The 15,566-nt window shown below is 47.9% G+C and overlaps 3 protein-coding genes across 3 annotated transcripts; 1 reads left to right on the forward strand and 2 right to left on the reverse strand.

The window, feature by feature from the left end:
* Positions 1–71: 71 nt before the first annotated feature.
* Positions 72–3,354, forward strand: L3040_000392 (uncharacterized protein; the record flags this gene model as incomplete). Its single annotated transcript, XM_066155135.1, has 11 exons — positions 72–295; positions 341–400; positions 448–517; positions 617–669; positions 792–1,303; positions 1,375–1,394; positions 1,475–1,891; positions 2,012–2,047; positions 2,118–2,436; positions 2,566–2,592; positions 2,651–3,354. 11 exons carry the CDS (start codon positions 72–74, stop codon positions 3,352–3,354), a joined length of 2,442 nt encoding a protein of 813 aa, XP_066013186.1.
* Positions 3,355–3,758: 404 nt separating this feature from the next.
* On the reverse strand, positions 3,759–5,302 carry L3040_000393 (uncharacterized protein; the record flags this gene model as incomplete). The annotated part of the gene is made up of 2 exons (XM_007292485.1): positions 3,759–4,133; positions 4,193–5,302. 2 exons carry the CDS (start codon positions 5,300–5,302, stop codon positions 3,759–3,761), a joined length of 1,485 nt encoding a protein of 494 aa, XP_007292547.1.
* Positions 5,303–6,149: 847 nt separating this feature from the next.
* Positions 6,150–8,141, reverse strand: L3040_000394 (uncharacterized protein; the record flags this gene model as incomplete). Its single annotated transcript, XM_066155136.1, has 4 exons — positions 6,150–6,382; positions 6,460–7,553; positions 7,612–7,711; positions 7,796–8,141. 4 exons carry the CDS (start codon positions 8,139–8,141, stop codon positions 6,150–6,152), a joined length of 1,773 nt encoding a protein of 590 aa, XP_066013187.1.
* Between the last annotated feature and the right edge of the window lie 7,425 nt (positions 8,142–15,566).

Below are 15,566 nucleotides of genomic sequence, written 5' to 3' on the forward strand. Positions count from 1 at the left end.
AGGGCTTTTCGTTCCTAGCAGTCACCCATCCATTCACAACTGTGAGCATCCAGCCTCGCTCTACCCTCACTATGCGATCCACAATAGTATCGCTTCTGGCTCTGGCGCTGGTCCGGTTTGGTGCCGGCGTTCGCGGAGATGCATCAACTAACTACACGGACGCCCTCCTGAGTTCCGGCACGGTGAAGCTTGGTGACTGGCAAGAGGCATTCGATAAGGCCCACTCTTACGTCCAGACGTTGACCACGGCTGAGAAGGTGTCCATCATCACTGGAGGGGGCGCAAGAAACTTCAGGTACTACACGCTCCTGTGGCACCATAGACTGATTACTCTCCAAAGGGAGGCAAAGCAAGCCGTGACAGAATTCCGGCTGCTGGAAACACGGTCTCGTGCGAGTATGTACATATATACTATATACTAACCGGCTTTTGAAGTGCGATCATTAGGTTGAATTCGGCTACGAGCCCTCTCAAACACTCCTATGTGACGACCTGGCCTGGTGGATCCTCGATGGCTGTAGGTCCTTGGGCAAACAGTTGTCTCGGCCGTGATCGCAAGATATGCCTTGGCCCCTTCTTCTTGAACTCTTTGCTGACTTCCCTGGTATCTCTCTAGATGACCTGGGACAAAGATGCCATGGAGGCCCAAGGGAGAGAACTTGGATTAGAGTAAGTGGTCTATCTGTTGGCAGCCAATCTGTTTAAGATATACATATTTATATACATGTTTACTCACCTCCATATGAATTCGGCTATTTGGGGCCTGACTGACCTCCTGGGCTTCATTCTAGATTCCGTGGGAAAGGGGTACAGATGGTCCTGGCGCCCAGCCTCGAGCCGTTAGGACGCTCGGCATGGGGTGGGCGTACGGGAGAGTCGTACGGCGCTGATTCCTTCCTCAACGGCGCCATGGGCGGCCTTTTCGTCAAGGGGGTCGGCAGTGCAGGTATCATCCCCAGCTCGAAACATTTCATTCTAAACGAGCAAGAGACGAACCGCATGTTCAAGCTGCTCCCGGGAACCACTCTGCCCGTGAAGAAGAGGAGCCTAAGCGAACTAGCCGTGTCACGTAGACAGACGACCTCGACGACCTCGACCAATTCACCATCCACCGACGCTGACAAGGACATCTCGGGATACACCGTCACCATCGACGACAAAGCCTTCCACGAGACGTACTTGCAGCCTTTCTACGACGCGACCAAGAATGGAGTGGCCGGTACCATGTGTGCCATGAACAGTGTCAATGGCTCGCATGCCTGCGAAAATCAAGTTCTCCTTGGAAAGTACTTGAAAGTGGAGCGTAAGTCTAATAATCTTTCAATATAGGTATATATCACATCTGGGCACGCACGTGACTGACGATTGCTACAGTGGGCATGCCAGGCATCGTCGTAGGTTGATCAGACCCGGATTGCTTTCCTTCGATTTGCGAGCCCATCACTGTATGTGCTGACGCGGACACTTCCTCCAGCATGCCGATGTTGGTGGACAACGCACTGCTTTCAATGCTGCGAACGCCGGTCTGGACTACGGCGAGCCCGTATTATGGACCAACGCCACGATAGTTGCTGGCTTGACCAACGGCAGCTTGACGATGGAGCGACTGGATGATATGGTGATCCGTGGAATGATGGGCTACTTCCACTACAAACAAGATGAAGCATTCCCGGCCGAAGTTGGGTACTTCGACTATGTCGATGTGCGTGGCGACCACGCCCAGCGCGCCAGATCATACGCCGCTTCGTCCATCGTGCTGTTGAAGAACACGAACAATGCTCTGCCTCTGAGGGACCGACGCTCCGTCAGCATTTTTGGTACCCATGCTGCTCCACGCTATGTCGGAGCCAACACCGCTCTGATTGTCGTAGAAGGTGTTGGACCAACCATGGTCAGATATAATTTCCCCTTGATGCCCCCACCGACGTCTGAGGATCCGGACACCAGTCCCCAGATGATCCTCACGCTCTCCGAAATACTGACAGGAGACTGATGCTAACCTACTTGATAGTCCGGACATATGACAACTATTGGTGGAACGGCTATGGTAGGTAACGAGGGGCAGTGTCTCTTCCTTCTCATATCATTCATGATTGTCCCGAAACTTTCCTACACAGGCGATGGCTGCTGACTACCTCGTGTCCTGCCAGGGCTCTTTGGCTTATGTCACTACTCCCTTCCAGAAATTTGTAGAGAGAGCTGAGAAAGATGGCTTCATGTTGAGATGGTGGCTCAACGATACTACAACGACGCGGGTCGATTATCTTACAGGTCAACTAGGCTCCGAGTTAGTGGAGTCCACGCTTGGTGTTGCTGCTGGATCGGACGTCTGCGTTTGTTTCTTGAATGCTTGGTCTGGGGAGGGTGCTGACCGCCTGGAGCTGGCCAATGCCGAACAAGATACTCTCGTCAAAACTGTTGCTGACAACTGTAACAGTACGTGGTCATCCACCCAGAGTATTGTTTCCTTACTACGATGGCTCTGAATGTACACCAAGTACTCACGACACATCCCATCACTCTCAATACTTACTAAAGACGTATGCTTACTCCGAGAACTTGCAGATACTATAGTTGTTATCAATACGACTGGTATGTGACACCCCAGATCAGGCACTCAATGTCCAGCGTACTGAATTCTCGCGCGCAGGACCTCGCCTCGTCGACCAATGGATCTCGCACCCCAACGTAACAGGAGTCATCTACGGTGGCCCGCTCGGCCAAGAGTCCGGAAATGCAATCGACGACATCCTCTTCGGCGCCGTCAACCCCTCGGGCAAACTGATTCACACCATCGCCAAGAACGAGTCCGACTACGACAGCAACACTCGAATCACCCTAGATCTCGACATTGAGTTTACCGAGGGCAACTACATCGATTACAAGTACTTCGACAAGTACAACATCACCCCGCGCTTCGAGTTCGGCTACGGTCTCTCGTACACCACCTTCCAATTCTCTCCCGAAGTCACCGTATCGCCCCGGACCAGGGCTCTCGCCCAGGTCTACGCCGTCGGCGACCTGGCAGTGGGGGGTCGCGAGGACCTCTGGGACGTGGTCGCTACCGTCTCCAGCACGGTCTCGAACACAGGCAGCATCGCCGGCGCGGAGGTCGCCCAGCTCTACGTGCAGTTCCCGGCTGCGGCCGACGAGCCTGCGAGACAGCTGCGCGGGTTCGACAAGGTCATGATCCAGCCGGGCGCCACCGAGCCCGTCACCTTCGAATTGAAGAGGCGGGATCTGAGTATCTGGGATGTGCGCGCGCAGAGCTGGAAGATCGAGAGGGGGGAGTACGTCTTTTTTGTGGGGAGCAGCAGTCGGGATCTCAAGGCTCGGGCTACTCTCACGGTTTAGACTCTGGAAGGGAGGGAGAGAGAGAAGGGGGGGGGGGAGGATTATATGGAAAGCGCGGAGCAGGATACCTTGCTTGCTTGCTTGCTTGCTGTATGTAAATTGTAGCTGTCAACAATCAAATCCCCCTTCCCCACCTACGCGTCTCCCAATTCAAGCTTCCACCGAGAAACTGGGTATGCGCGAACACAAGTATTACAAACACATGAGTCTATCAGACGGGGACGCACGACGCAGTGAAGGAAACCATCAAGTGAAAAAGGGGAATCTCTTATGTAGTCTTTCCTCATCGAGTCATTTCATTTGATAACCTAATTCCCGGGCATTAGAACATCGTGTATCATACCTGTCTGTCTTTCATCGTGATTATAATAATCCGAATAACTGGCATTGAACAGCAGCCCCACTTAAGGCCCAGGCCTCCCGGGTCCCGGTCCTGGATTGCTCTGCGTGGCGCTGTACTTGGGCGCCGCGCCCTTCTCGTCCATAGTTGGCGCGTTAACGTCCGTAACACCGCTGAATTCCCCCCTCCCTGGACCGACAGCCGGAGTGAGGTTCTCGGCCATGGCGTCCTCGTAGCTGGGCGGTACGTCGTCGATTGCTGGCGCCCCGGGAGTTCCGAGTTGAGGCGGGTAGGCTGGGTCTTGGGGACGGGGTGGGACGTTGGGACGGACTGGTAGCGCAGGGGGCTGAGATGCCATGGCTTCCAGGAGGGCGGGGGGAGGGTGAATACCGGAGAAGATCTCGACTTGGAAGCGGAGGGGCAGGGCGATGATTTGAGGCTGATTATATTGGGCTTAGCCTCAAAGTCCATTTCGAGGTCGGAAGGAGAAGTACTTACTTGGATGTCACCAACAGTCCCGTAGCCCAGGCCAACCTTCACTTCCAACTCATACCTTCTCGTCAAATTGCACGTTCCGAATGAGGGTGCCACTGTGTTCGGCAGCGGAATCCGATCCCAGGGGGCACTATCGATCACCGTCTCCGTCTTCACAGCATCACTCGGACTCCCCACCGGTATCGACAGTCCCGACAGACTTATCAAAACCCACGTGCTCATCTCCGTCCTTGCAATATCCTGCGCCCTGACCTCCGTGTAGCCAAACAGCTGCACCTGCAACGAAACCAAGAAGACCTGTTCCGCGCTCTCATTTAGCTTCCTCACGATAAGCCGCAGCGGCAACGGCTCATTGCACGTCAAGATAGCCGGGGACGGCAATCTTGCGTCGATCTCGCCCTGAGGAGCCGTGTCCGACAATGGCGTCGGCTTCTTCTTGAACATTGATGGTTTTTTCAGGTGTTCCGCTAAGCCCGCCTGGAACTGGAACGGCCTTCTCGCAAAACTCTCATTTGTAGTCTTCGGCGGCCTGGGAGGCTCAATGGGCATAAAGCGGAACCCAAGGGCCGAGCGTCTGTTCTCCTTGAACATCGATGGCCGCTGCACCGTGACTTTCACAAAGTATCTGATTTCCGCCTCCCCCGGGAATCCGGTAAGAGAGGGCGGTAATGTCTTCTTGACATGCCTGTACTGCATCTGCGCCAGCCCTCCCAGGCCGAGCCCCCCAAGACCAGGCCCGATCTGCTGCGGATCCGCGCATCCGTTGTTAAAGGAGATCTTCATGCGGAACGGGTACTCGTGCTGCCCAGCCTTCAACATAAACGCCGGACCCATGGAACTCAGCCCGCCCGCGACGTTCGGGAACACCTGCATGACTTTGTACAGGATCTTGTGGTTCTCCTCCACGATGCCCTCGCGCCGGTTGCGCTGCGAGTACAGCGTATTCGGCACGTTCGGGGGGCGCATAAGCATCGTCCTGCTCTCGCCCTCCAGCTTCACGACAATGGCAGAGACACTCTCTTCGCTGGGCAGACTGAGGATGACCCGGCCGCTGATGAAGTCCAGGTTTGTGTAGAAGGTGTGCGGATCGTCGAGTTGGATGCGGACCGACATCTTGAGCGACGTCGGGGGGATTCAGGTGAAGTGGACCATGGGCGAGGGAATTCCGAGAGAGGTCGCCGCTCAGTATGTGGTTGTCAGTTTCTGTCTGTATCTGTATCTATTTCTGTTTGTGCGACCTTTGATGGGTGAGGTCGCAGCTCAGCCTCGTTGTATCTTTAACCCGGTTGCCTGGCGTCCGCAAGATTTTGGGCGCTGATTCGTTGGGGAATATTAAAGGACTGCCAAACGATTGACGATTGAATTATACAGTAAGGAATGAGGAATCAGGGATGAGGAGTGGTAGGAGTTGGGAGTAGTGTGAGGTTGAAGGCGAGAGGGATAGAAAGTCGATGCCAGCCTTGGAGGGTATGGAGGGGCACGTCAGTTGGGAATCCCGGTCTCCAGCCAAAGTCTTATCTTGACCTCAAATACTGACTGTATATATGTATATATATTATATAATATATTATATATATATACAATATAATATATTATATAATATATTATATAATATATATACATAGTATATACATAGTATATATTCCCAAAAATCATTCATGCATGCTGCGCCATATTCATACGCAAGCAAATACGCCATTCATTGCATGTGGCTGGGAAGTTGGAACCCGGTCCGCCATGTTACATTTGAGCTGGGAAAAAACCACCAGGCACCGCCGCCTCCAAACCCTTCTTTCAAGGTCCAGAAATAATGAGATGAAAGAAGCCATATTGTAAGACTGTAAAAAATCACTTCTAAAGCATAGCCCATACTCCGCGAATATGGAGGGTATCCAGAAGCAGAACCACCTCCTCCTCTATACTCCCACTTCCTATCGTGGCCCCAACTCATCCCAGCTTTTTATAGCATCTGCTTTCCCCTCGTCTCGATAGGCAACAAGATCATGGCAACGAAAGCAGCTAAGAACAAACCACCACTGACGAAGACGGGGGCACTTGGGTCTGCATCCGGGATATTGGCTGCGATGATCGGTGCGCAGAGCCCCGCGATGCGATTCAGCATGCTGGCGATCCCCGTGCCGGTGCCTCTGTTTGGAGCGGGAAATACCTCAGGTGTATAGGCGTAGAGTACACCTATCGAATGTCAGCTCAGACTCCAATTACGTGTGGCCCAAGGATAAGGATTAGCCAGGATGGTTCCGAGTACTCACCATACATGATATTCTGAAAGAAGGCCTCCAGCGACGAGAAAATAAGCTGATAGTCCGAATCCGACTTGAGCGTGAATAGGAACAAGAAGATCCCGGATAGCATCGTGGAGATGGCCATGGTACCCTTTCGGCCGATGTACTTGATGTCAACAGTCCAGCAAGCGATAATCGAGCCAGGAACACCGACGACAGAGGTAATGGCGTAGTTCCGGTAAGTCTCATTGACGCCGATAGTTACTCCACTGGAATCCGTCCCACGCGCGAGATACTGTGGCAGAAAAGCGTTAAATAACGGGTAGCCCATTCCGATAGCGAGCCAGGAGAACCAGACAAGCGCGGTCGTCATGCCCAGTTTCCTGTTTGCAAAGAGAGGGCCGATTCGCTCTGTTGAGAAAGAGGACAGCTTTCGCATTATGATCTGCTTGGTGGTAAGAGTTGCATCAGCTGCAACGGCAGGATCACCTCCGATCTCGTTCAGAATTTCCTCGGTGAGCCAGGTCGTCGTTCTGTTCTTCTTTGCCATCCCGTGAACCACAGCAACGGCCTCGGCTTGACGGCCTCTGGAGAGTAGGAACTTGGGCGACTCGTACAGATGAAAGAGGAGGAAGCGAGCCAGGAACATGACGAAAGTCATCGTACCCATCGTGTAGACAAAGTATCTCCATCCCTTGTCTTCGGCGTATTTGCCGCCCAGGAAAGCCCATCCGATGAGAGAAGCGACAAGCTGTCCAACGGGCCACCAGACACTGAGCAGTGTGAGAAGACCTCCTGAGGCGTTGGGGAGAAACTCCAAGAACAAGGCACCATCTACTGGGAGATTGCCTCCGACTCCGACTCCAAGAGCAGCGAATAGACCACAGGCTCCAATCCACGTAGGTGCGGCTCCAGATGCAATACCAAACACACCGGCCAGCAACAGCGTCATGTTAAACGCAATTCGCCGACCCATAATGTCAGATCCGATACCCCAGAAGCTGGCTCCGATACAAAGACCGATAAACAGCGACATGGTCGTGTACCTAACCGTCGTTTCGGCAACACCGAATTCAGCCTGCAGAGAAGGCAGCGTGAGAGCAATACCCTGTAGCCAAAGACTACGCAAACATCAGCCCCTGGATCAAAACTCTCACCAAATTAGGGGAGACGACATACTTATCCGCATACCACCCAAACCCACACAGGATAAACAGCTGGTAGTTATACCTCCCCATGCCAATATCCTGAATAGCCTTATTGATGACCTTACTTTTCACTAGCACACCGTCAGCCCTCACACACCCTTCAGCTGTCCCTTCCTCTCCTTATACCAAGGGGGGGTAGATCAACTATCACTCACAGTCATAAGCAGTATCATGGCCCCCGGCACTCAAATCCTCCCTCACCTCTGCCTTCAAGCCTTCAATGGTATAAGGGCTATACTCGTCACTCGTGGTCCGCAACATCCCATCCTCACGGTCCACAGCTGTAGCTGCATCTGCATCACCGTCACTGATCTTCTTCTCCCCACCCGGATCCAAACCTGAACCTAGACGGGGACTCCTGCGCCCCTCAGCCGAGCGCCGCCGCGCATACTCGGCCACGACCGTCGGATGCCGACTCGCCTGTGCGAGAGGGACCAGCACGTCGGCAAAGTCGTTGACGGAGAGGTCCTTCTCAAACAGTGTTGTGCCGAGGAACTTCATTTTTTTTTCTTTTTCTTTCTTTTTTTCTTTCTTTTTTTTCTTTCTTTCTTGCTCTCTTTCTTCTTCTCTTTGTCGTCTCTTCTCTCTCGCCAATTTTCACTGCTTAGAGATTCTATGTCGGGCGTAGGCGCCGTGATGATATCTCACATGCTCACGTGCATCTATCTATATCGTATCGGTGGTGTCGAAAGCTGCGAAGGGGTCTTGCTGCTATGGTATAACCAGGCAGAAGGAAACTTCCCTCTCGTCCAGTTTTTCTTCCTGTCTTTCCTAGTCCTGGTGGGTTCAACTCTGCTGTCGGAACTTTGGTATGGTGCTTGGGTCCTGGGACGGAGATAACGATATGTCGCGTTGCTACTGCTGCTGCTGGTGGTGGTGGTGGGCCGATTGTAGGCGCAAGGCAGTAGTACCGTTCATGCGTTCATTCGTTTTTTCTTTCAACAAAACACAGGCGTAGATGTGATTAATTGATCACGTGCAAGCAAGAGTCAACAACGTCGATGCTGGTAACAGGTAACAAATCAATTGTTTGTGATTGGTTTTGCTTTTGCTATTGCGGTTGCCGAGGCCGATGCTGATCTGTCGCTGCCAGTGTCGATATCGGAATCCTATTTTCGATGATCATAAGTAAGGTCAGGTAAGGATGGGAAGAGAGGTCAATCCAACTCATCAATTAATCTCTTGAGAATCACAACCAACGAAGGATCGAGCAAAACGAAGAAGTAAAATGGAGAGGGGACCTCAGTATTTAGGTTAAACAAACTCGACTAAAGTCTTGATTCGACTTGACTTGACTTAGCTAGGTAGCTTTTACTTACCTAAGCATACTTTGCCCCATGCAGCTAAGTAGTACGTACTTAGTATCTACAGAGTAAGCAGCCACTTTTGAAGTTCTCCACTCCCCCAGCCAACCAGCTATCTAGTAATTGTATCTACGTACCAACATACTTTGCACCCCGAAGATCCTCACTCACTCACTCACTCCAATGAAGCCTACCGACGGAGGTACAGCGGTTAGGTACGTAGTAGTAGTATGTAGTAAGTTTTCCGACCCACAACGGACGCTAGATTAACCGAGCCATCCTTTTTTTTTTTTTTTTTTTTTTTTTTTTTTTTTGTGTGTGTGTGTATTACCGCGTTTAGCGATACGAAGCGAGGGAGGGACTGGTAAAGGTATTGCTCGATTAAGCCAGTTTCCGTAATAGGTCCGTAGTCATTCCGTAACTGCAGGCTGGACCACCCCAAAAAGATTTTTTAATAATACTAGTAATATTTTAGTCCCCCCCCAGGAACGGACGGACAGACAGACGGATAGACAATGCTGATTTTGACTGTTTGTTGAGTCTGCACGACGCCCCACACAGGCTTCGGTAAAAAGATTTAGACACCTACCTTACCTACCTAAGGTACCTACATGACCATTACTGTACGATATCTATTACGATATCCATTACGATATCCATTACGATATCCATTACGACAACCATTACGATGATGATAAGGATAACGATAACGATAACGCTTAACTAGCCATGTTACTTCGTATCTTAGCTAGATGCCTTTGCAGTGCGTGCCCCGAAGAAGAGAAGAAGAAGAAGAAGAAGAAGAAGCAGAGATCCTGTGTACGGAAATTGTTGGTTACACAATAGGGTGCATACGTGAGACTCGGTACGAATGGCAAGTGGTTGCATTCGTGGTGTTGTTAAGTCTCTAGGGGAGGAAGCTATTTTAGCTGCGAGGTGCAGTTACATGTAGTTGGGTGCATGGGTGCACGGGCCACCATGTGGTTGCTATAGCAAAGGTGCACGTGCTAAGCACGGGCCACCCTTATCCTCGATCGAGTCCTTAACTCCGATCCCTTTATTCCTACACTCGCAATTTTCTCTTTTGTAATTGCAATAGTTGCAATTGCAATTGCAATTCTAATACAAGTAAAAATAGCTCCCTTATTCCCAACGTTGTCGGTAAAAAATACTATCACCGTTCCTTTCAAATTCGGCCTGACCTTTCTATGCTCTTTCCACCCACCCTTCGACACGTACGTTAGCCTTGTTCGTATCAATGAAGGTCGCTAACGACTTATTTGGGTTGATTTTCGTTATAGAGTCGGCTAAATTATCTTTTCCCTTAATCCATTTAACCTTTGCAAGCTCTCGGCGCTCGTATGATTGCTTAAGAGCTATAATGTCGATCATTAAGCGCTTCTTCTTAGTGGTTCCGAGCTTGATAAAGCATTCGTAGAGGGAATATGAATCGGTATAGACGACTATAAAGACCTCGGGGACTTCTAGCTTATTAGTAATTATTTTGAGGGTGGTAGCTACGCAAATAGCAATATCTACACCGGAGACTATACTATAGATTTCCGAAGCAAGTACTAAGCGTGTTACTCGCTTGCATTTTGTAGAACTAGTAGCGATGAGGTTCCTTTAGATGAGGAAAGAGCTATCAAACTTTTCTTCGATTGTTAAGATGATTAGAAAACCAATTTGTAAACTGCAGTCTTTATTATTAGCAAAACTCTCGTCTACAAATACGAATAGCTTCGCTGAACGTAAGTCGATGTTGAGGTATATTAAGCCTCGTTGCTAGTTTTCTATTATCTATGCAATTCTCTTGTTTAAAAAAGTAATATCGTCTAAAGTGAAGTCCTTTTGCTAGATCTGCGCGGCGGTAGATAAGTCGAAAATAGCTTCGGGCTAACACAAGCTTGCAATATAGGCTGCACGTGCTCGCTGTTCCAAGTAGTTGTTTCCATTTTCGATAACTAGCTCCAGCTTCTTCCTTTGGTCCTTCTGCTTAAGTAGAATCGAGCCATTAGCGAGCTTCTTTAGTGTTCCTCCATTGAATGTCACTTCGTTTTCCACTGTAAGCGTCTCTTTTAGCTTAGCGTTAAAATCAGCTTTTTCAAGCTCTTGCTCTTCTAAGTTATTGAACTCCTTGTCAACTACTATTAGTATGTCGTTTGTTTGCATTCTAATGATAGCGAATTTGCTAGTTGTAAAGATCAACAAACAAAGGTCGTATATAAAGGAGACTATGAATAGCTTATCTTTATAGTGTCTGTAGTAGGTGTCTTACTAATAGGTACTTGCTTCCGCAATTCCGTATAGAAGTCTACGAATCAGTAAGATGTAGCTCGAAGGGTATAAGTGTTAGAGGTCCTTAAGCAAATACGCCAAGATCATACGCTCGAGGTAGCGCTAGCTCGATACGTAAGCTTAAGTAATATCTCGCAAAAAAACTATTGCTTGATTAAAGGATTCTAGGAATGAGGCTAAGGAAATCATTAAACGCTAGCTATTGCGCTGAATAGTCAAGGATTGAGTAAGAATATCATATTTGCCTTCGTCGCCTTAAGCTTGAATAACAAAGCGTGATTTTTCGTATGGTTCGAGGGTATTCTTGCTTTTAACTTTATCGACTATTCGAAAGTTGAATATGCGGCTTGTTCCGTAGACCGCAAGGTTGTATTCTACAACCTTAAATACCTCCTTCTCTATTAAGCCCTTTAGCTCTTGGAAGCGTAATTCTACGAATTGCTCGCCGAGCGTAGTAATAACTCTTTCGTTTCTAAGCTTCGTAAAGAGCGCAACATCAGCCTTTTCTTTATAAGTAAGGAATATTATAATAACATCACTCTCGTGATTGAGAAATTGCTCGTTAAAATCTTTAAACTCTTCTATACTTGCAAAAAGGTGACGAGGGCTATAGCGAACTGCTAAACTGCTTTTCGATTTGCGCGAGTGTGATCCAATCCTAGTAGCTAAAGTGGTAAGTTGTCTTATAAGCTAGACCGGTGGTAGTTTAGCTTTAGTTGACCGGTTCGGTAGCAAGGATTCTTCGAGGTTTGGCGTATCTGAAAGTGTTTTATAGTACGGTTTGACAACTATTGAACGGAATTCGCTAATTCGGTCGTTTACGAATACCTTGCAAGTCTCGTTTTCACGTGCAATTAACTTATGCGGTCCGGTCTATTCGCCTTTGCCTGGTTTACCTTTTACTTCTTTATAGACTCTGACGTCTGATTGCAAAGGGAGGTTAAGGGTTTCTAAGGTATTTGGTCTATTTCGCATTGCTAAGGCGTCCTTGACTTTTCTCTCAGCTTATAGTCGACGAATCTCTTTGGTTGCAGCTCGAAGGGCTTCTCGTCTCTTTGTTATAGACAGTGCTAAAGAATCTGTTTTAGAAAGGCGTAGGTATGCGCCGTATACGAGCAATGTAAGGACAATACCTTCGGGGCCGGCTGTATCGTTGATAGCTTTAAAAGCCATTTAGAGTACTATATGCTTGTCAACTCTTTCACTTGCTAATTCTTCTTTCAAAATATTGTATATTCTTCGGAGAGGGCCATGGTAGCGTTCTACTTTTCCGACGCTATTGTAAGCTTCGACTAAGACTACCTTGATCTTAGTATTTATCGAATTTGCTTGTTGTTTAAACTCTTGAGAGCTCAAGTTGGTTCTAGCGTTTATTACGATTACATCTAGAGGGCTTAAGTATGTATCGATCTAATAGTAACGTATTATATCTTATACGTGTTTTGCAGTCATATTCTTAAGGAATCCTTTAGAACCGTAGCTTGTAGCTGAATCCACGATATGTAATACGAGGTCTCCGTTAATATATATGATATCAATAATAATCGAATAGTTGAATTTATACTTATCTTTTAAAAAGATTTTGAATCTGCGAAGGGCTTGCTCATGTAGTTGATACTGCGCATAGTATTTGGTAATCTTTTCGAGGATATCGGTTTCAAACTCTTTACCGGCAGCTTTAAAGGTGGTAGCAAAACGCTGTACTAAGGGGTGTCCTTAGCGGCGATGAATTTGACGCAATTCTCTTTCGGTGAGGTAGCATGTAATAGTTTCTTGCTAACTAAGCAGTAAGAATGGGTAGCTTTATTTTCTAACAACTGGCACGCTGTTGTGGCCTTGCACAAGCAGGTTTCTTAGATTGTCAAAATACACGCTAAGAGAATCCATGTCTTTTAAATAGATTAAGAAAAGGGTATTAGTATTGACTATATGAAAAACAATCTTGCTAATTGATGTTTGTACTTTTACGATTCTTTTAATAATAGCCGGGGTCTCGCCGAAGCTGATAGTACTTTCTTAAGTAGTAATCACTTGTAATTCAGGCAAGTGGTGCTAAAGAGCTTTTACTTGTGCTTCTTTTGCAAAAGACTTACTTGCAGCTCTCGAATCGGAAAGGAAGCCTTGGAATCGGTAAGCTGAATACCGGGAGTGTGAAATGTAGGTCTTTAGTAGAACGGTCTTATCTTCTTTAATTAAGGGGTTCATAGCGTCTAAGGTGGTGAAAGCGTGGTAAGCTAAGCGTTTTTGCAAAATTGCAATGGTCTCGGCGCTTGTCACCTTTCCAGCTTCGGTAAGAAAGGTTTGAGTGAAGTAGTTGCGGTCACCGTGATCGTATTCGTCGTACTAATAGTTTTCAGTAGCGTATATTACTTGATCTTAGTGATTTTCTTCGTCTACAATACCCTTTACTCTTTCGTAGTCCGTTAAGAAGCTTGCAAAATAAGCCAAGGTCATTGGTTGAGTGGTGTAGTACGTAGCGCCTTTCTTGTACTCGTCGTAAGAGCGTTTTCGTTCTTCGAGGGAGTGTTTTGTAGACTAGCAGTCGGGTTTGCCGCAGATGAAGCATACCTTAGGCTTTTTACTTCTGCGGAAGCCTTTATTCCCTCTTCTACGTGCAAAACCTCTGTTCTTACCTTTGCCTTTATTACCGCGATTATAACCTCTTAAGCCACGGTTATAGCTCTTACTTGATCCTTTATAGTTTCGATCGGTGTAATAGGTCTCGTGATTGTAATTAGTATCGCAATTGTGGTCGTTGAAAGCATAGTACATAGTAAGAAGAGCTGTGTATTCGAGTATTTGGCGCTCTTTTTGAATAGTACCGATTGCTGATCGTAATTGAGCAGCAACTCCTTCGTATGTATTAGCTAGGTTGAATATTGCTAGTCTGCATTCCTCGACTCTATTGCAAGCGCTAATAAGTTGATCGCGCAATACGTTATCGGTTTGGTATTCGAGTGTAAGGCTTTGCTAACAGCTTTTTAAAAGCTTCATCGTAATCTTTAAGCACTCTAGTCGAGTCTTCCCGATGTTCTCCTTGTCTGCAATGACACTAGCGAATGTAATAGTTCTTTATAAGCTCATGTAGTGCTTTCGGTTCTTATCGGTTTCGAAGTGTTAGGCCATAAGGTGTGTCATGGCTTCGAAAGAGTAGCTTTTGCTAGCTATTTGATCGATATAATAAGCGTTTGCTGCTCCGGTAAGCATAACAAGGAAAGCTTTAGCGTATAAAGCAAAAGGGATGTCGCATGTTTCGCACAAGCTATAGAACTTCTTTAGCTTTACGAAGAGTATATCCCACATTCCTCTATTGTATTTGAGCTCCTTCTTATGTCTATACATCTTACTGAGTCCGCCAATCAGCTGCGCTAGGCTTGGTCTCTAGCCTCTTCTAACTGATTGGTCAAGGTCTCTTCCATTGCCACCTCCGCCTCCTCCACCACCTCTTCTTCCACCTCCTCCTCTACCTCCTCCTCCACCTCCTCCTCTACCGCTTCTTCCACCTCTTCTATAATTATCTCTACGGTAAGAGTCCTCCGTATGGTTGCTTCCATTATCATCACCTCCGCCTCTACCTCCTCTATTTGCTCTTCGTCTTTGAGGTTCGCGGTGTTCGAAGATAGGTGGTACGTAGGGTTGTCGATGAACCAATAGGTTGGGTAAGGGTCGAGTCGGATGAATCGGTAGTAAAGGTTGTAGTCGAGGGTCAAGGGGTAGTCGAGGGTCACGGGGCAGTCGAGGGTCAAGGGTGAACTTCCATTGTCTCTGCTGTTGATAAGGTTGCCTATTGAATGGTATATCGAATTGTATATCATTCGAGGGTGGGGGTGGGGGTCGATATAGTTGGGGGTATATCGGTAGGAAGGGTGGTCGTGTAGGTTGTATCGGTGTGAGAGGTGTAAGAGATAGTAAAAGTGAGGGTAAGGGTTTGACGGCAGGTCTGTATGTCATTAAACTGAGTCGCTTTTCTCGTCTTGCTTTTTCGTGAAGTAGAAATACGGGAAATGTCGATCTGTGAAGTAGTTTAGCAAGAGCTGAAGCATAGCTTACACTACTTCTTAGATCTTTCATCCACACGTAGTGGACGAAGAGGTGATTGTATAAGTATCTTAAGATTGTGATGTGACTTAGCTTAAACAATAGTTCAGTCCATCTTTTAAAGAAGCTCTAGTATGTCTCCTACAAATTATTACTTGTAGCGTAGCGATAATCATCCTTGAATATATCGAGGGCTCGGATGATATACGAGTGAACGCAACCTTGGGTCTATTTGGTCTTGTCAGTGAGGTCGAAATTATCAGCTTCCTATACCTCTCGGTCGACT

The sequence above is a fragment of the Drepanopeziza brunnea genome, assembly GCF_022702325.1.
Source record: "Drepanopeziza brunnea f. sp. 'multigermtubi' strain 214-2 chromosome Unknown ctg1, whole genome shotgun sequence".
Lineage (NCBI taxonomy): Eukaryota > Fungi > Ascomycota > Leotiomycetes > Helotiales > Drepanopezizaceae > Drepanopeziza > Drepanopeziza brunnea.